The 20,110-nt window shown below is 57.1% G+C and overlaps 1 protein-coding gene and 1 long non-coding RNA gene across 2 annotated transcripts; one reads left to right on the top strand and one right to left on the bottom strand.

Moving 5' to 3' along the window:
- The first annotated feature begins 795 nt into the window (after positions 1 to 795).
- Positions 796 to 18,004, top strand: LOC119468577. Its single transcript, XR_005197271.1, has 2 exons — positions 796 to 893; positions 17,974 to 18,004. It is a non-coding gene; the product is annotated as an uncharacterized LOC119468577 (long non-coding RNA).
- On the bottom strand, positions 10,388 to 16,440 carry ZNF696 (zinc finger protein 696). The gene is made up of 3 exons (XM_017511517.2): positions 16,179 to 16,440; positions 14,159 to 14,244; positions 10,388 to 11,988 (listed from the first exon to the last, which is right to left on the bottom strand). Exons 1-3 carry the CDS (start codon positions 16,241 to 16,243, stop codon positions 10,946 to 10,948), a joined length of 1,194 nt encoding a protein of 397 aa, XP_017367006.1. The 5' UTR covers positions 16,244 to 16,440; the 3' UTR covers positions 10,388 to 10,945.
- Positions 18,005 to 20,110: the final 2,106 nt, after the last annotated feature.

Raw genomic sequence — 20,110 nt, 5'->3', positions numbered from 1 at the left:
CCTGTAATTCCAGCACTTTGGGAGGCCTTGTCGGGAAGATCACCTGAGGTCAGGAGTTTGAGACCAGCCTGGACAACATGGTGAAACCCCGTTTCTACCAAAAATACAAAAATTAGCTGGGCATGGTGGTGGGTGTTTGTAATCCCAGCTACTCAGGAGGCTGAGGCCAAAGAATCGCTTGAACCTGGGAGACGGAGGTTGTAGTAAGCCAAGATTGTGCCACTGCACTCCAGTCTGGGCCACAGAACGAGACTCAGTCTTAAAATATGAAATGAAATAAAATAAAGAAAGTGCGATAGTGTCATAGTGGTCGTGTTCTTTAATTTTTTTTAATGGAACACTTAACGAATTTGCTGTCATCCTCACACAGGGCCCATGCCAGTCTTCTCTGTATTGTTCTGGTTTTAGTGTGTATGTGCTGCTGAAGTCAGCCGTGCTGTGGTCTTTGAGGAGGACTTCTCATCTTTGGAGATAATTGGAAATGCCTGCCGGTGAAACGATGCTCTGTCGGAGTTGCTGGGAAGAACCCAGTGGGGAGAGGAGAGGGTGGGCACTCAGTGGAAAGAGATGGGATGTCAGCTGGTAAGTTTTGAGTTGGTGTAATGGGCTTGTGGGAGTTTATTAATACTTGTCAAAGTCAAATGAAAATACACAGATGAGGCCTGGTGCCGTGGCCCACACCTGTAATCCCAACACTTTAGGAGGCTAAGGCGGGCAGATCACCTGAGGTCAGGAATTCGAGACCAGCCTGGTCAACATGGTGAAACCCCGTCTCTACTGAAAATACAAAAATTAGCTGAGTGTGATGATGCGTGCCTGTAGTCCCAGCTACTCAGGAGGCTGAGGCAGGAGAATTACTTGAGCCCAGGCGGCGGAGGTTTCGATGAGCTGAGGTTGAGCCACTGCACTCCGACCTGGGTGACAGAGCAAGACTCCATCTCAAAAAAAAAAAAAAAATACATATACACACACACACACACTAACACCAAGTCAAAATATATACATATATGTGAGAACCTCTTATTAAAAAATACTGGGGAGCATAGGGAATATAGGTACTTAATTATTGGTATAAGTATAGACTATCTCTGGAAGAGTATATTGTGATTTGGTAACAGTAGCAACCTCCACGAAGGGAAACTGAGTTGCTGAGACTTGNACACACACACACACACACACACACACACACACACACGAATCTCTAAAGAAAATGTTTTATTCGGGAAAACAGAATTGCAGTATTGCAGTTCAGGCATACACACAGACCTGGGTGGTCTTTGGTTCCCAAAACAAAGAGCGTGCTAGGGTTTTATTGGAAAGAGAAATGTTACCTGTTGTTTTGAAAGAAAACGCATTGGCCCTAGTAAAGTTTTGGGGAGCTGGCACGCTGGGACGGATGAAAGACACAGAAGGTAAAGCTAGTCTTTGGGTCAGGCGGGTTGTCTGAGCAGGTGTACCTGGTGGTGGTGTAAGGTTGCCGCGGCCTTTCCAGCAGTTGGGGTGGGGGGGAGCTCTGGGAGCAGGTGCCGTGCCTGAGAGCGTCTGAGATTTTCTCTAATGAAACATTAAACAGAAGAGGCTCCTTGGCCCACCTGTTGACTTCTGGCGGGTAGTTTTGTGGTGAGCTGAGAACCCACACCCTGAGGAGAGGCTCCTTGGGCGATCTTGGCTGCTGCCCTGGAGACCAAGGTTCTGCCCTCTAACCCAGCCGCGAGTGTTCTGTGCAGGCATAAACAACGCCTGGTCATAGCTCACAGTTCTGCAGGTCAGATGCCCTGAGTTTAGGGGCTCAGGGGCCGAGTCGGGGTGCGCTGGCCAGCTGGGCTCCTGTCTCGAGGCACCGGGCTTCCGGGGGTTGGGCCAGTCCCTGCAGCCGTGGGACCGAGGGTCATTTTCTTGCTGGCTGTCAGCTACAGTCTGTTCTCCGTGCCCTTCCACGTGGCCCTTCATCCTCTCAGCCAGCAGAGGCACCTGGATCCAGTTTCTGACGCTCCGTCTGTCACCACCTGAAGGAAACTGCTTTTCAGCGGCACATGGGGTTAGATCAGGCCCACCTGGAGGCCCCCCATCTGCCATCAAGCACAGCAGTGACACTGGGTGAAATGTACTGGCCTCCTTAGGACCCTCCTGCCACACCCCTGCAGGGCACCCCTTTCCATGCCAGGATTAGCAGGACACACAGCTGGGCTTGTGGGGGAGGTCTGGCTGGGGGGGTCTGTCCGGGAGTGTGGGACAGAAGGGCCACAGAGTCTCGTGGCGTCCCGGGCCCTCTCAAAGCCACGACTCGGTTTCTGTAAGTTCTCTTGTGCCCAGTGTGGTCTCATGCCCTTACCACCCCTTGTGCTGTCCTCTGTGTGGGCATCTTCTTGTGATTTCCTCACATGTGTGCTGCTCTGTATGTGTGACAGTGACTGAGGGACTTTGAAGCAGGAGCTGGTGGGAGTGTCTCTGGATGGGGTGGGCCTGGGCTTTCCCCTGACTGGGCCTCTGCAGGGTGGCAGGGCTTGGGGGACAGGACTTTCCAACTCCAGGAACTCTGCTCTTAGCACAGGAGGCCTTGGGTGGAGGTCTTCTCCAGAGGTCTTCTCTCTGTCTGCGTAAAGTTTGCAACAGGCAGGTGGCCCAGCCTGTAATTCTAGCACTTTGGGAGGCCGAGGCGAGGGTGGGAGGCGAGCGGATCACTTGAGGTTAGGAGACCAACCTGGTCAACATATAGCGAAACTCCATCTCTACTAAAAAATACAAAAATTAGCTGGGTGTGGTGGCATATGCCCAGCAACTTGGGAGGCTGAGGCAGGAGAATCCCTTGAACCTGGGAGGTGGACGTTGCAGTGAGCCAAGATCATGCCATTGTACTCCAGCCTGGGTGACAGAGCAAGACTCCGTCCCCGTCTCTAAAAAGAAGTGAGTCCTTTGGGAGGTGATTTTTCTCCGCCCTTGTGAATGGATGATGTCGTTCTCTCGACAGTAGGTTTCTTACCACAGGAGTGGGTTCCGGATGGAAATCGTGCGTTTGCTCCGTGTCCTCCCCCTGCCTCGCCCGCTGGTTCATCTTCTGCCCCGGTGTGATGCAGCAAGAAGCCCTCACCTCCAGATGCAGCTTCTTGATCTTGGCCTTGGCAGGCTCTGCTGAGCCAGATAACTGTGTTCTTTATAAATTGCCCAGTCTGGGCTATTTGTTACAGCGGTAGAACATGGACTAAAATATATACTGCTTCCTTTTATTTACTTTTTCAGAGATGAGGTCTTGCTGTGCTGCCCAGGCTGGCTTCCAATTTGGGGGCACTCGTGATCCTCCCACTTCAGCCCCCTGAGTAGCTGGGATGACAGGCACGCTGCCACACCCAGCACAGTCCCCTTCCTTATTCTCTGGTGCTGCGTTGTTTAAATAAATATATATATATTTAATCGTTTTGGGCTCTTGGCAAGGGAAAGTAGATTTGAGGGGCAGTGCCTGGTCCGAGAAGCAAGTTCCTGGGTGTCTCACGATCCCATTAGTTGGGTGGTCAAGTGCTCCCTGAGGCGAGCCCCTCTGGGTTTTTGGCTCCTGCATGGCCTGTCAGGAGTTTGGAGCAGCCTCATATTGGAACCTGGCACTTCCTCCTCACTCCTGAGCTTCAGGAGGCCTGGCACTGGCTTCAGAGCGGTTGTGGAGGTGAAGCAAACCCTCAGCCAAGAGCCCGAAGGGTTCCCCATTCTCTCAGGCTGGCATTGGACAGGAGCACTTTGTGAGAAGTGACCTTTACAGACACATTATTGACACATGAGAAACTGTACTCATTGACAGTGACCATCAGGTGAGTTTTGGCCAAAGCCACTGCCACGCTCAGAACGCAGATGTGTCCACACCCACTGGACCATCACCCCTGCCCCAGCGTCTCCCTGGCTGTGACTTCTGCAGGTGTTTCCTGCTGGCCTTCTACTTGGGCAGGATCAACCTCTCCAGAGTCTACCCCGAGACTAGTGGGTTGTTAGATAAGGGGTTGTTTGAAAAGCAATGCAATACTAAATGCTTTATAAGACTTCAATTTAGAAAGAGTGTTGATGATTTGGATGTTGCCGTTTTCTTGATGACTGACTTCATCACTGTGTTTTAAGTGTGAATTTGTCTCTTCTCTGTGTTCTGGTACGTCACGTATTCTTGTATATTTTATGAAAGACCTGAGTTGGTGCTAAACTTTTCTACTCAAACTAATGCAAGCCTTATCTGCATTTTAATTTAAAACAGTGAAAAACTCTCTGCTGAAGTGCCAGCCAGAGGTGTGGAAGTGTGGCCCGAGAGCCTGTTCCACGTGGGGTGTGAGTGACACCTCCCAGCAACGCGTGGCAGCCGGAGCCGGAGAGGCCAGCTGGCTTCTCTCTGTCTGCGTAGTTTGCAACTGTGTCCTCCAGAGACCTGCAGACGCCTGATGCTGGCATTGTTGGTCTCCTGTGCCTAGAGCTGGGAAAGGCAGCCACCAGGGATGCCCTGTGGCTTGCCTCCCACGGGGCTCTGCCAGGTCAGGCGTGGGGGTGACCTTGGCTGCCACTGGGCTTGCGGGCTCTGCCTCAGCGTGTGGCTCTGTCCAGTGAGGGTCAGCTCCTCGGGAAGGACTGGCTGGTGCCTGCAGTGTGGTGTGTGTGTGCGGGAATTGGGACCTGTCTGGAGAGTCTCCCACGGGTCCCCTTTTTACAACCCCTGTGCTGTCCCAGGTGGAGCCAGAATCGTGTCACTGAGTTGGGATGAGGTAGAGAATGAGTCACCTTTTAACATGGCCCCTGGGTCTTTTATTATGTAAAACTTTAGCTGTCCCTTCTTTGTAATTTTTCCACCCAGAATATGTGCTGATGCCGGTGGCTGTGATGGACCCTGCCTGTGGCCGCAGCAGCTCTCCCGGTGCTGGGTGGCTCCTTGCTCGGCGCCCATCCACCCGTCTCCTGCTTGGCCCTGTTCCTATTGCTCACCTCGCTCAGCTGAGGTCGCTCCTCCTCCACTGTTTGGTGTCCTTGCCCGGTCGGTCATACCAGTTAACCTTAGGTGCTGGCCCTGCACTTCCGGATGCCACGGAGCCTGGCTTGTTGACGGGGCAACGTCTGCGCCTCCCCCACTACGTCCCCCACCAGAGGGATTACTGGGGAGGGGCGTCTGGGAGTGGCAGGGATCACTGTGGGGTCTGTGTGACCATCTGTGTCCTTGTAGCTGGGGAATGGTGCCGTGTGGTGGGCAGGGGGCACAGGGGTTCTTGTTGAGTAAGGGAGTGGGAGCCTTGCCTTTGTCTCCTGGGTGGGTGTGGGGCTGGGGGAGTCCCAGAGGACGGGGGGCCAGCTGCTTTGGCCAGCGGGGGTGGGGTCTCAGGGTCTGCCGGAGCCGCCCGAGCTCCTGCCACTGCTCTGGGGTAGTTCCTCGCCTGTCCCTCTGGTGGCCCTCCTCGCCTCCTTCCTCAGGCAGGAGGGCTAAGCTGGGCTGCGGCAGAGGAGGCCTCCCCTGGGACTCCAGGCCTCTGCAGCCAGCACACCCCGAGAGGAGCATGGGTGTCTGCCACCCTTCCCTCCCTGGTCCTCTCGATTCGGTGGAGCTGCGCCTTCTGTCTTCTCAGGCACAGACCTCGGCGTCATCTTTGAGGGCCCCCCTGCCTGGATCCCACATGGAATCCATGCATTAATCCTGCTTGCCACCTGTGCTGTGGCGGGGCTTCCTTACCTTTCTCTGCCGGCCCAGGCCTCTGCCTCAGTAGGGCTCTAACATGGTTTTCAGAAATCAGCCCCAAGCTGACCCCCGGCCCCTTTGTTCACTCCCTTGGTTTCTGCTCCTGACAGAGGCCACAAGGGTCGAGGTCAAGAAGCCGTCTTCCAAAGCTCAGTTAAAACATTTGTTAGGTCCACGGAGAGCCGTCATTGCTCGGGTGGGGAGGTGAATCTTCCCTCCTCCTCTGGCGCCTCCGTGCAGGGGGCTCGTGACCATGTGGCCCCTCTCATGGTGTGTACTGTGTTTTGGGCAAGGTTCCCAGGCTGCACAGAGGTCCTGCAAATGGGATGAAGATGGCCCTCAGTCCATGTGCCCAAGGCCCTGGAACCCAGGAGAGAGAAGGATGCAGCGCTGCAGGAGGTGCCCAGCCAGAAGGGGGCCTTTGGAGGGGACCTGGTCCGTGAGACGCTGGCCGGGGCGAGGGCTGTGTGGAAAGGAAGCACAAACCAAGAAAAAAGAAAGAAATTCCGAAGAGAAAGGGGAGAGAGGGCTTGAGGACAAATGTGTGGGGAGATGCATCCAGGCAGTGTGAGAAGCAGGCAGCGGGGACAGGAGGGGCAGGCCTGAGGCCCTCAGCTGCGGGGAGCAGAAGACGGGCCACGGTGGGGCCAGGGAGGAGCACACTTGGGCAGGCAGTGCGGACGGACAGAGCGGCCCCCACGGGAGAGGTGCGCTGGGCAGGGGGGATGGACAGAGCGGCCCCCACAGGAGAGGTGCGCTGGGCAGGGGGGATGGACAGAGCGGCCCCACAGGGGAGGTGCGGAGCATGGCCAGGAGCAGGTGCACAGCAGGGGCATGGTGCTCACCCCAGCACAGAGGAGGAGCCTGGGCGACATTGAGGAGGAGGGAGAGTCACAGGGCAGGAGCTGAGCACAGAAGGAAGATGAAAAGAAGTGTGGCTGGGAAAAACCAGGAAAGAAGGAGGTGGCAAATTAGGTAATGGCACCAAGGTGGGACAGGAGGCCTTGGTTTCCAGAAAAGAAAAGGAGGAAGACAAAACTGGGGAGGAAGGGACTCGAAACCAAAGATACGAAAATTAAAACACAGGACCTGGAGGAAGACAAAGTGCAGTGTGAGAGTGAGCTGGGCGGGGCACCTCAGCGGGTGGGGGGGGGGCGCTTGCCATTGCCCTGGGCGAAGGGCAGCTGGGAGGTGGGGGACTGGTGAAAAACCCCAAGAAGGGAAAGCTGGGGTGGCCAGAAGCCAGCTGGAGGCAGAGACAAGTGGAAGGAGAAGCCAGTTGATGCTGAGGTGTCCACAGCGAGAGAAGAAAAACGGCCAGGAGGCAGCGAAGCCGCAGGGAGAGCCAGACAGACGGGGACAGCCAGACGGCGTGGGAGAAGGCCCAAGGCAGCCGGTACAAATGGTGCCAGCTCAGACCAGCCCAGGCCCACCTCCCCTCCGTGTCCCCAGGGGGAATGCTGTGTAGACCAGCCCAGGCCCGCCTCCCCTCCGTGTCCCCAGGGGGAATGCTGTGTAGACCAGCCCAGGCACACACCCCCTCCATGTCCCCAGGGGAATGCTGTGTAGACCAGCCCAGGCACACCTCCCCTCCGTGTCCCCAGGGGAATGCTGTGTAGACCAGCCCAGGCACACCTCCCCTCCGTGTCCCCAGGGGAATGCTGTGTAGACCAACCCAGGCACACCTCCCCTCCGTGTCCCCAGGGGGAATGCTGTGTAGACCAGCCCAGGCCTGCCTCCCCTCCGTGTCCCCGGCAGGGGAATGCTGTGTAGACCAACCCAGGCACACCTCCCCTCCGTGTCCCCAGGGGAATGCTGTGTAGACCAGTGCTGGCCTGCCTGCCCTCCGTGTCCCTGGTGGAGGAGGGTGGGAATGCTGTGTAGACCAGTGCAGGCCTTTGCTTGCCCGATGCAGGTTGCCAGGAGCGTCGGCAGCTTTGAGCTGTGGGTCCCAGGGTACTGGGAGCAGCTGCAGTGAGGTGTTTGCTGTGTGTCTGGCACTGCTTTTGGTCAGTCCTCTATGACATAGGTACTGCTATGTCTTTTTCAGATGAGGAAACTGAGGTACAGAAAGGTTAAGTAACCGGCCTAAGGTCACACAGCCACGAGTGGGCCACACTGCAGCTGCGGCCGTCGCCCCTGCTCTGCCCTGTACGCAGCACGAGCTGCGCACTCCCAGTGGGGACGGCTGGGGGTGGGACACGCACACCTGCTGTGAGAAAGACATGTGCTGTCTCACTAGCATCTTTGTGCAGGACGCTGGCAGGTGCTTTCACTCTGGAGACTCGTGTTTCTCTAACAATTTCATTCCCACCATTTGCCGATTTTGTTTTTCGCCCCTTGGAATTCCCATTGGTCTTAACCTTTCTAGCCCATCACCCACCTTCTTTGCCTTTTCGTTCTTTCAGAAAGATTTCCCCGCTTTCTGCCTTCTTGCTAATTTTGCCTATCATGTTTCCATTTCCAATATATCATTTTTTAATTTTTTGGAAGTGGAGTCTCACTGAGTGACGCCCAGGCTGGAGTCCAGTGGCGTGATCTTGGCTCACTGCAACCTCCGCCTCCCGGGTTCAACCAATTCTCATGCCTCAGCCTCCCAAGTAGCTGGGACTACAGGTGCGTGCCAGGTAATGCAGCTAATTTTTGTATCATTAATAGAGATGGAGTTTTGCCATCTTGACCAGACTGGTCTGTAACTCCTGACTGCAAGTGATCTGCCCACCTCGGCCTCCCAGTGTTGGGATTACAGGATTACAGGATTACAGGTGTGAGCCACCTCCCCCGGCCCAGTATTTTTGAGTTGCCTGTTTAAAACATTATTCTGGGCTTTGCACGGCACACGACCGCCTCTCACCTCCCAGGACCTGAGCTTGACTTTCCTTCTCTTGGTTGGCTCTGCCTCCCTCGTGTCTTCACGTGTGCGACTCTGGGTCAGATTCCTCCTAACCTTTACCTTTTTTTTTTTTTTTTTTTTTTTTTTTTTTGAGATGGAGTCTCACTGTGTCGCCCAGGCTGGAGTGCAGTGGCACGATCTTGACTCGACTCACTGTAACCTCTGTCTCTTGGGTTTAAGCCATTCTTCTGCCTCAGCCTCCCGAGTAGCTGGGATTATAGGCATGTACCACCACGACTAGCTAATTTTTTATTTTTAGTAGAGACAGGATTTCACCGTGTTGGCCAGGCTGGTCTTCAACTCCTGACCTCAGGTGATCCGCCTGTCTCAGCCTCCCACAGTGCTGGGATTACAGGCATGAGCCACTGCACCCAGCCCTATGTTGCCTAAGCTGGTCTTGAACTCCTGGGCTCAAGTGATCCTCCCTCCTAGGCCTCCAGGTGTCCCAAAAGTTCTTTAAGAAGGCTTGCCTATTTGTGCATGAGTGTGTGTATCCTCCAGCTTTCTCATCACTGTGGCTCTGTGACTTCTCTAAACACCTCGTACATAACTATCTCTCACCTATATGGTGGGTTTCAGGATCTGAGTTCTTGTAGCTGCTGTCAGCTGCCTGCTGTTTCTGCTGGCCCTCAGTCAGCTGACTCTCCTTATGCTTGGGGATCTTTGACTGCAAGCTGAATGCCTGATTTATGAGCCGGATGAGGCTAAGCAGGGCAAGTTCCTTCCGAGGGCAGGTGCTTTGACCTCTATGGGTACCTGGAAGGTCACCTTCAGCTGACCTGAGGGTCTTGGCTCAGCATGGGAGACACAGGCTCATCTTCCCACCTCACCACTGGCCCAGGAGTCAGGAGATTAATTAACTTCGGGGCCACCAAATCTGCCCCTACAGGATTCACAACCCTAAGTTAATGCATTCTAACAAAATCGGTGCCAACAAGAGCGGTGGAAACAATATGACTGTCTTGGAAATGGCAGCCAGCGACAGGCCCGGAATTCTTCCCAGTCAATCCTTACCTGGAGCAGAGAACTGCAGGAGGCAGTTCCAAGCCACAGCCAGACGGGGACATTTAGGAAGGGGGCGCCCAGAGAGGGCATGGAAGTCTTTTGCCCTCCCCTGTGCCTTGCAGGGGAATCTCTAGCTGCGCCCCAGGCCTCTGGGCGGCTCACATTTCCCTCAGTCATCCCAAGAAACTTAAAACCACCTCTTTGCTTAATTCATGAAGGCAGAGCTTTACTATATGCCCCCAAAAATGTTCCCCAAAGGGACACTTCTTTTCTATCTGGGAAATGACATTTTAAAAAATCAAAACTCTTTTACAGGAAATAATATTTGTACATACCCATAACACTGTTTCAAAGAGAAAACGATTCTTCTACCTGCAGAATGCTCCTGACATGACGTGTGTGAGAGCCTCCCCCCCCCCACACACACCAAGCAGCTCTCCACCTCTGACACCAGCGGGATGTCCTACAATGTAACTCGATTCTGAAACGGATTGCCGGCCGTTAGTACAGACCCACAGGGTAAGGGGTCAGTCCTACAAGACCAGCCCACTTCAGAGGCCAAGTGCACATGGTGGGCCCCGGGGTCCCCACATCCCCCTTCTCAGGTTCCATATATACTTCTTTTCTTGAGACAGAATCTTGCTCTGAGCCAGGCTGGAGTGCAGTGGTGCAATCTCGGCTCACAGCAACCTCTGCCTCCTGGGTTCAAACGATTCTCCTGCCTCAGCCTCCCAAATAGCTGGGACTACAGGTGCACACCACCATGCCCAGCTAATTTTTGTATTTTTAGTAGAGAAGGGGTTTCACCATGTTGGCCAGGCTGGTTTCGATCTCTTGACCTTGTGATCCACCGCCTCGGTCTCCCAGAGTGCTGGGATTACAGGCGGGAGCCACCGCGTCGGGCCAGGCTCCATACTTTTCTAAGCACACACATCGGGACCATATGGACCAGCTAACTGAAAAGACACGGATGAACCGCTCACGGGCAAAGCACAGGGGGAGGGCACAAGGCTTCCACGCCCTCGCTGGGCGCCCCCTGCCTAACCACCCCCCACCTTCACCAACCCAAAGCTCGAGCCCCATGCAGGGTTTTGCTGGAGGCCTGGCTGTAGGAATGACCGATTCAATCACCGGCCAGTGCCCCCCGCAGGAAATGAGACAGTCGCTGCAGCTGACCATGGGAGGGGAGGCGTCTCGGCAGCGGGCGGTGGCAGGCCGGGTACAGACCCCTGGGGCCTGCCCTGCCGCGGGGAAGCGCCTCCCCTTCCCAGAGCCAAGGGGGATGCACCCCGGCGAGGCTTTCGCAGCCCGAGAGGCAGGCGGGCAGCCGGCTCTGCCACTTGGTCACCGCGCACCCCGGCTCACTCGGCGCCGTGCACCCGCCGGTGCTGGATGAGGTGGAAGCTCAGGCGGAAGGCGCGGCCGCACTCAGTGCAGCGAAACGGCTTCTCGCCCGTGTGGAGCCGCTGGTGCCGGAAGAAGCCCGACAGCGCCCGGAACGCGCGCCCGCAGTGGCCGCACTCGTGGGGCTTCTCGCCGGTGTGGATGCGGCGGTGCTCGCGCAGGAAGGAGCTGCGGCTGAAGGCGCGGCCGCAGTCCTGGCAGGCGAAGGGCCGCTCGCCCGTGTGCACGCGCTGGTGCTGGAGGAGGTTGGAGCTCTGGCTGAAGGCCTGGCCGCACTCCCGGCACTCGTACGGGTTCTCCCCGTGGTGGGTCCGCCGGTGCCGCACCACGTTGGAGCTGTGCAGGAAGCGCTTCCCGCACTCGCCGCACGCGTACAGCCTCTCCCCGGTGTGGGTGCGGCGGTGCTTGGCGGCGTCCGACCTCTGGCCGAAGGCCTTGCCGCAGTCCTGGCAGGCGTAGGGCTTCTCGCCCGTGTGCACGCGCTGGTGGCGGAGCAGGTTGAAGCTCTGGCTGAAGGCCTTGCCGCACTCGCCGCACGCGTAGGGCCTCTCCCCGCTGTGCGCGCGCTGGTGCCGGACCACGTGCGAGCTGTGGATGAAGGCCTTGCCGCAGTCACTGCACGCGTACGGCTTCTCCCCCGAGTGGATGCTGCGGTGCTTCGCTGCGTCGGAGGGGCACTTGAAGCTGAGGCCGCAGGCGCTGCACGGGAAGGGCCGCCCCTTCCAGTCATGCCTTCCCCCTGCCCCGGGGCTTGACTCGCCGCCACTCTGTCCTCCGGTTTTCTCAGAAATGACCGGGCCTCGAGGGGAACCTCGGGGCCGTTCTCCAGCTTCCTCATTTTCACAAAGGCCAAGAGACCCCGGCGCCCAGGGAGGCCCCCCTCTGTGGCCCTCTCCCTTGGGGGCGCCGGGCTGTGGTGCAGGACCTGTGCTCCGAGCTGCCTGCTCCTCCGCTGGCCGGCTGCCACTCGGGGCCTGCGCCAGGAAAGCGGCCTTCACAGCTGAAAGAGAGGCCAGACAGGAGGAGTGACTGTAGATGCAAGAGAACGCTGAGTCCAGGCTGGCTCTGGCCGTTGTGGTATGACGGCAAAGCAATGACTGACGTCAGAGTGCCACAGACACTTGATTTTGCCCATTCAGTTCCCGCCTACTTTCTCAACCCCTGTAGTTACAAGGTGGGTAAGAGTCCCGCACTGCCACTCCAGAAACAGGGCTGTGGGGCGGGGGGGTGGCTCCTACCTGTAATCCCCGCATTTTGGGAGGCTGAGGCGGGAGGACCACTTGAGACCAGGAGTTCAAGACCAGCCTGGCCACCGTAGTAAAATCCTGTCTTTTAAATTAAATTTAAAAAATATACAAACAAACGCTCTAAACCTCTAGCCTCAGCCCACCCAGTCCTGGGAGGGGAGGTGACAGAAACGTAGGCTCTGGGCACTGTTTTACTCTGCAGGGCAGCTGGGAAAGCAAAGGAGGGTAGAGACGGCTAGCACTGAGCCAGGGCAGGGGGAAGGCAGATGCAGGAGGCTCGGGGACAATGGTGCCCAACACAGTCCATGGCCCAGCTCTGCCTTACATCTGTCTGTCCTTCCTTTTTTGTGAGACAGGGTCTTGCTTTATCACCCAGGCTGGAGGGCAGTGGTGCCATCACAGCTCACTGCAGCCTCCCAAGTAGGTGGGACTGCAGGTGGGCACCACCATGCCAGACTGTTTTTAACAATTTTTGTAGAGGTGCTGTCTCACTGTTTTGCCCAGGCTGGTCTTGACCTCCTGGGCTCCTGAAGTGCTGGGATTGCAGCCGTGAGCCACCGCACCCAGCCATGGCCCCAGCTCGTTCCCTTGGACTCCCTGAGACAACACGGCCTCCTGAACGACTCCCCCGAAACACCAAACTGTTACGTGCAAATGGGAGCGTCCTCACGCAGACAAATCCGTACCAAGGGCTGGAAGCAGCAACCCATGAGGGCTGGGCGGTGGCGCTGGCTGAGCTGAGCAGCCCGTCCCGGGTACATGGTAATGGCCCTTGTTGTCAGGCAGTGAAGCCACTAGTTGGACTTGGTTCCACTGGCTCACAGGAACATAACATGTGGCCATTTAGACAAAAGCCTTAAGAGTAGGGGCAAAACCCTGGAACATGAGAAAGCTGGTGACTGACCTCGGCCTGCGTAGGAGGCAGGAGGGCTCAGCCAGGAGCAGCAGTGGGAGGATGGGGGCCTCCGAGGCCAGCGCAGCAACTGAGCGGGGCTTCTCCACCTGCAGGCAGTCAGCTGTGGCAGCGGAGGACAAGCGGCTGAGTCCCAGCTACACCTCTCGAGAACGTGGAGGGTGCAGATTTGACAGAAACTCCCATGGGGCGGGGGCAGGGATGTTCCTGGGCAGATGAGAGCAGGCTGCTGTTGACGGTCCCCACCTCTCTGCCCTGGCAGGCCCATGACACTGAGCAGCTGGGGCAGGAGAGGCTGAGTGTGGTGCACTAAACAGAATCTCCCTGCCAGAGGCCCAGCCTTGGTCTTGTGGTTTGCAGACTTGGAAGTTCAAGAACTGACTCAAAGGTATTGCTTACGAGGAAAAAGAACTAAAACTGTAACAAGAAGGGGCCACATACACGGTAGAGCGCCACTGGATCCAGCCTGCAGGCCTAAGGATCCTTCCCAACAGCCGATCCCGGCCCCCACAGCAGGGCCTGTGCTGCCCCCGCCCCCATCACTGTGACATACTCAGGGTGGCCGCACAGGCCCAAAACGTAAAGCAGTGTTCTCACGGGGGTTTCTGTCCCAAGTGCACAGGTGACAACGTGTAGATGTTTTACTGACACCAAGTGGGCAGAGGCGAGGATGCTGCTGAACGTCCTACGCGGCACGGGACAGCCCCTCCACAAAGACTTGTCCAGCCCAAATGGCCACAAGGCCAAGGCTGAGAAGCACCAAGAGACCTTCCCAGAGGCGCGCCTGGGGTGGCCACTTTCTAACCAAAAGCATCAGTCCACTGGCAAAGACAGTCACCAAATGGATGCCCAGGAGAGCTGATGGGCCTGCGTTTACCTCCCTCTCTGACCTTGCGCGCAAGGACACGGTACATGCTCTGAATCAGTGACCGAGACCTGGTGTTTTTCCTGTATTCCTGTTCAATTTCTGCCCAGGGACCCTGGGCCCGACTGTGGACATGTCCCCTCACCTGCAGGGGCCTCCATCAGGGTACTGCTCCCCTTGGCACCTGTGGGCTCCACCTTGCAGAACACCAGCAGTGGGAACAATTTCTGCCTAGATAAAAGAAAAATAAATCACAGCCAGGGCTAGGTACAGGGGCGAGGGGCAGTGAGGTCAGAACAGGCCCTATGGTAGCTGCATCACCCAGCTGGGGCCACCCCTGTCACTAGCAATCGAGGTCCTGGCTCACCAGACACTCCCAGAAGCGGGTGTTCTGCGGGAGGCCCAGGAACTCTGGTCCACGCTCTGCCAGTCCCCCCAGACCCAGGGCTGAGGCAGAGCACAGGTGGGCATGGCCACAGCTTCCTAGCTCCATGCCGAGCAAGCCCGCAACCCTCCCACAGTCTTCAAATGCCTAGAGAAATTTCCACGGGTTTTTAAATTTCTTGATAGTTAAGAGGATTTGAATATTAAAATGTTAAACCAAAAAAAAAAAAAAAGAACAAATTATATCAATGGTAAAGTTTTGGACTGAGGAATGATTTTTCTAAGCCTGACATCAGATGTCTGACAAATTTAACTACATAAAAAAATCTAATGTAAAAAAACAAAAACCGGCCGGGCGCGGTGGCTCACGCCTGTAATCCCGGCACTTTGGCAGGCCGAGGCGGGTGGATCACGAGGTCAAGAGATCGAGACCATCCTGGCCAACACGGTGAAACCCCGTCTCTACTAAAACTACAAAAAATCAGCTGGGCATGGTGGCGCGTGCCTGTAATCCCAGCTACTCGGGAGGCTGAGGCAGGAGAATTGCCTGAACCCCGGAGGCGGAGGTTGCGGTGAGCCGAGATCGCGCCATTGCACTCCAGCCTGGGTAACAACAAAAAACAAAAAAACAAACAAAAAAAAACCCAAAAACCAGAAAGGGGGAATACATGCAACGCAAAGCTTCATCCCTACCTGATAAAGACCTCTACATATTATTGAGAAAGGAAAGAAAATGGCAACAATCATGAACAGGTAACTCACAAAGAACAAATAGGCAATATATTTTTTTAAGTTCCACCTCAAGTGCAATTAAGAAATGCGATTTGGGCCTGGTGCAGTGACTCATGCCCATAATCCCAGCACTTTGGGAGGCCGAGGCGGGCAGATCAGGTCAGGAGTTCGAGACCAGCCTGGCCAATATGGTGAAATCCTGTCTCTACTAAAAATACAAAAATTAGCTGGGCATGGTGGTGGGTGCCTGTAGACCCAGCTACTTGGAAGGCTGAGGCAGGAGAATCGCTTGAACCGGGAAATGGAGGTTGCAGTGAGCCGAAATTGCGCCACTGCACTCCAGCCCGGGTGACAAGAGCAAGACTCCGTCTCAAAAAAAAAAAAAAAGTGATTTGGCCGGCGGTGGTGGCTCACATTTGTAATCCCAGCACTTTTGGAGGCCGAGGCGGGCGGATCACCAGGTCTGCAGCTGGAGACCAGGCTGAACAACACGGTGAAACCCCGTCTCTACTATAAATACAAAAATTAGCCGGGCAGGGTGGTGCGCCTGTAATCCCAGCTACTCGGGAGGCTGAAGCAGAAGAATCGCTTCAACCCGGGAGGGGGAGGTGGAAGTTGCACTGAGCTGAGATCGCGCCACTGCACTCCAGCCTGGGCAGCAGAGCGAGACTCTCAAAAAGAAAAAAGAAAGAAATGTGATTTGGCTGGGCGCTGTGGCTCACACCTGTAATCCCAGCACTTTGGAGGCTGAGGATGGAGGGCTGGCTGAGTGCAGGAGTTCCAGACCAGCCTGGACAACACAGTGAGACCCCCGTCCCCACACACAAAAAAATTAAAAAATTAGCCAGGCGTGATGGTAGGCATCTGTAGTCCCAGCTACTAGGGAGGCTGAGGTGGGAGTATTGCCTGAGCCCAGGTCTAGGCTGGGGTGAACTGAGATTGCGCCCCTGCACTACAGGTGGGCGTTGGAGGCCCTGTGTTAAAAAAAAATAAAAAAAGTAAATAAAAAAGTAATTAGTAAATTTAATTTAAGCCACCTGTAATCCCACCTGCCAGGGAGGCTGAGCGGGAGGATCGCTTGAGCCCAGGTGTAGACGGCCAGCCTGGGTGACATAGGGGGACGCCTCCTCTTTTACAAAAACGCAATTTAAAGTGCAATTTTTAAGTCTGAAAGCAGATTTTTGAAAGTAGGAACACCTTACCGGCCAGAATTAGGAACCAGGCCCTCCTGTTCCCAGCTGGGAAGAGGCTGGATCCGCAGGGCTGGTGGGAAATTTGACAACTTACAAAGGCCCGGAGACGCGCGGGGGGACTCGGCTCGCACGAAGCCGGGCACGCGTCGGCGCCCCGGGGACGCCCCTGCAGGGCCGCCTCCCCCGCGCGGCGCCCGAGAGCGGCTGGGGCCTGTGCTGCAAGGGGAGGGCGCGACGCGCGGGCCTGTGCGGTCGGGCCAGTCCCGTTCTCTCCGCCGCGCCCTCCGCCTTCCCGAGCCCACGCACGAACAACAGAAGTCGAAGCCGCCTCGTGCAGGGCGGCCGGGCTGCACCTGCTACGGTCCCCGCCGCGCCACGCGCCGGAAGCGCCGCCGTCGCCACCCTTGGCCCGCCCCCTCGGCACTTCCGGCGACGCTCTGGGCCGCGGGAGGACCGCGCGCTCGGCGGCCTGGGAGAGCGGGACTGCCCCGGCCCTGCGCCTTCAGCTCTGCGGTTGCCCGCAGGCGCCGGCCGAGTCCGTCCTGCAGCCCAGGAAGCCCCGCCTCGTGGAGGGCGAGGTCGAGCCGCCTGCGCACCGGGGTCCGGCTGCAGACAGCCGCGGACCCGGCCCGGGCGCCTGCAGGACGTGGCAGGAGGCGTCGGAGGCCCGCAGTGGGGACACCACGCGCGTTTCCGGCCGTTCCCCCCGGCGCCCCGCACGTGTCCCGGGCCCTGCGCTGGGCGCACGGGCCCCTCCAGGCCCCCGGGGCTGTGGCAGCACGCGGGTCCCGAGCGAGGGCTTCCCTGGGGCCGAGCGCCTCCTGCAGGACGCCGCTCGCGTCTCCTCGGCCGAGAAGCCGCTGCTACCCGCCTCTCGCTTGCGCTGGGCTCTGGCTCGCCAGGCCCGAGCCCTCGTTCGTTCAGCAAGACGCACCTCCTGTCCAAGCCCCTCGCGCTGCCGCCTGCCGCAGACCGAAGGCCATGCATCTGGAATGCTGCAAAAGTGACGCTTTTATCATGAGTGCAAAGTACAGCTGCGGAAAGTACGCGTTCCCTCCTGCCACGAGAGCCTCTCTGGGGAGAAAGAAAGGCTGAAGAACCGATCCCCATGAAAGAACCCTAAGGAGACAGCAGCAGAGGGCCAGACGCGCCCCTGGGACTGGACCCTGGACTCAGGAGGACCACAGAGCTGGGAGCCCAGGTCCCGGCCCGCGCCTCCGGCAGTCTCCTGCTGCGCGCCGGCGCCACCGGGCTTCCGCCTTTGGGCCTCCACATGTGGTGCCTGGAACCGGGTTCATTGCGCACTGCACCGGTAAACACATGAACACCACGCCACATGCTAAACGTTTATTTGTAACAAATTAGAAGCAACTGTAAAACATAAAAATTAAAACACTTAGGCCGGGCGGGCGCAGTGGCTCATGAATGTAATCCCAGCACTTCAGGAGGCCTGGACAGGAGGATCGTTTGAGTCCAGGAGTTTCAAACCAGCCGGAGCAACATAGTGAGATCCCCATGTCGAGTAAAAAATATTTTTTAAAAATTGGCGGGGCGTGGTGGCAGGCGCCTGTGGTTCCACCTACTCGGGAGGCTGAGGCGAGGGGAGGGGGCATCGCTCGAGCCCGGGAGGCCAAGGCTGCAGGGAACCGAGATCACGCCACTCACTGCACTCCAGCCTGGGCGACAGATTCTGTAGCAAAGAACAACAACAAACGCACATCTAAAAGAGGCGAGGTAGAAGTAGGAATCACCGTTTCCCTCCGCATCCCAGTGGGACGTCGCGGGTCTGATGAAGACCCTCTCTTGCCCTGCAGGCTCCGGCACTCCAAGGCGCTTCACTCTCCGGAGCTCCCCACTGCCTCCTGGACACAGTATCGGCTCCTTACGCGGGGCAGACTCTTTGCGACCCTGCCCTTCTGCCTCTCCAGGCCCTTTGGCGCCGTGCCAGAGGCCACTGCCCTCTCCTCGCCTTTCCAAATGCGGCCTGCCACGGGCCCCTGTCATGCTGTTCCCTGTGCTGCTTTTGCCCTTCCCCTCACTCCCCACCCACCAGAACCGGGAAAGCGGTGCCCCCTTCCCAGGCCCAACTCCGGGCTCGCGCCCTGAACTTCTAGGAGTCGGCAGACCCGGCCCGGGCCTCTCCGGCCCGCTCAGACCCCAGGGCCGGCAGCCCCGCCCACGTGGAAGCCCCGCCCACCAGACAGCTCCGCCCCAGGCCCCGCCCTTGCTTCGGCCCCACCTCCGCCCGCCAGACCGCTCCTCCCCTCCAGCCCCGCCCACCTGGAAACCCCCGCCCACCTGGAAGCCCCGCTCACCAGACAGCCCCGCCCCAGGCCCCGCCCTTGCTTCGGCCCCACCTCCGCCCGCCCTACCGCTCCTCCCCTCCAGCCCCGCCCCCCTGTCCCGCCCCTCGCTGGCAGCCCCTGGCAGTCCGGGTCCTGGGACCCAGCCCCGGCCTCCCGCAGGTGCCTCAAAGGAGATCCTGAACTGCGCCACAGCCCAGGGTAGCCGTCCCGTGGCCGGGCCTTGGAGCTTCCCACGGACACCCGGGACTCTGCCTCCTCCAGAGTCACCCCCCCACCGCTACCCTCCTGCTCTTCCACAGGGGGAGGCCCCACACGAGGGCCCCGAGAAACCATCAAAAACCCAAGGCCAGACTCAGGCAGGGACATGGGGGTTGGGGAGTGGACTCAAGCAACTCTGGAGCCCGCGGATAGTTCAGATCCCGGGAACAGCCCGCACCCTGGAAAGCCAATGTGGAATTCTGTTTGGGAACGGGTCCTCACAGTGTGAGGTGAGACACAGAGCCACTTCCACTCGGCAGCCGCAAGTGGCGAATGTCCATGATCAAGGGCAAGTTCATAGTCTAGAACACTCTGGATTTATTGATCCAAAAGTAGCCAAATCTAGGCCGGCAAGGTGGCTCACGCCTGTAATCCCAGCACTCTGGGAGGATCACTTGAGGTCAGGAGTTTGAGACCAGATTGGCCAACATAGTAAAACTCCATCTCCACCAAAAAAATTAGCCATGTGTGGTGGTGCTTGCTGTGGGTAACCTCCCATGTGGGCACCGAGGAAGGAGCACTAAGCAGATCCCCAGCACAATTAGTGCCTGAAGAATATCTTAGTTTATAGTGTTATTACTCAGGTATTTCCTTTATATAATCCTTTATATATAATATCATGTATTACTTTATAGTCTGAACAATTAGTGCCTGAAGAATATCCTACTACTGGGTTATTTCCATATATATATATATATATATATACACATATAATTATATCTTAGTTCATAGTCGGAGGAATGTCTAGAGCAGACAGGGTACAGAGCATGAATTAAGGGATAAACAGCTCTACATATATAAGCATATCTTGCTTATAGTCAGAGGAATGTCTAGAGCAGACACAGTGCAGTGTAGGGCTGTTGGCCCCACAGGGTCGTGGGGTGTCCCTGATGCCATGCTGAGGTGCAGGATCCGAGAAAGAGACAGGACACTGAAGAACTGGAGAAGTGCAGCTGGACTCAGGGGACCATGCCACCTAGGAGTGGAGACTGGTGAGGCCCAAACATCCAGAAGCGTCTGTAATTATTAAGTACAAGGCAGGGTGGGACAGGGTCGTGAGTGAGGTCATCTATAGGCTTAATGATAGGGCGCACATAATCAACGTGAGTAGCAGGTGAGGGGGCCACCCCATTATGTCACCCAGGCAGAGAGTGGGCCGTACACAGTAGGGGGCCGTGCCGGGCACAGTAGTAGAGGGTCATGTACAAAGGAGGGGTCCACCCC

This window comes from Cebus imitator, unplaced genomic scaffold (assembly GCF_001604975.1).
Source record: "Cebus imitator isolate Cc_AM_T3 unplaced genomic scaffold, Cebus_imitator-1.0 Scaffold449, whole genome shotgun sequence".
NCBI lineage: Eukaryota > Metazoa > Chordata > Mammalia > Primates > Cebidae > Cebus > Cebus imitator.
The sequence above is the reverse complement of the archived record's forward strand: the minus strand, read 5'-3'. Positions and strand labels throughout refer to the sequence as shown.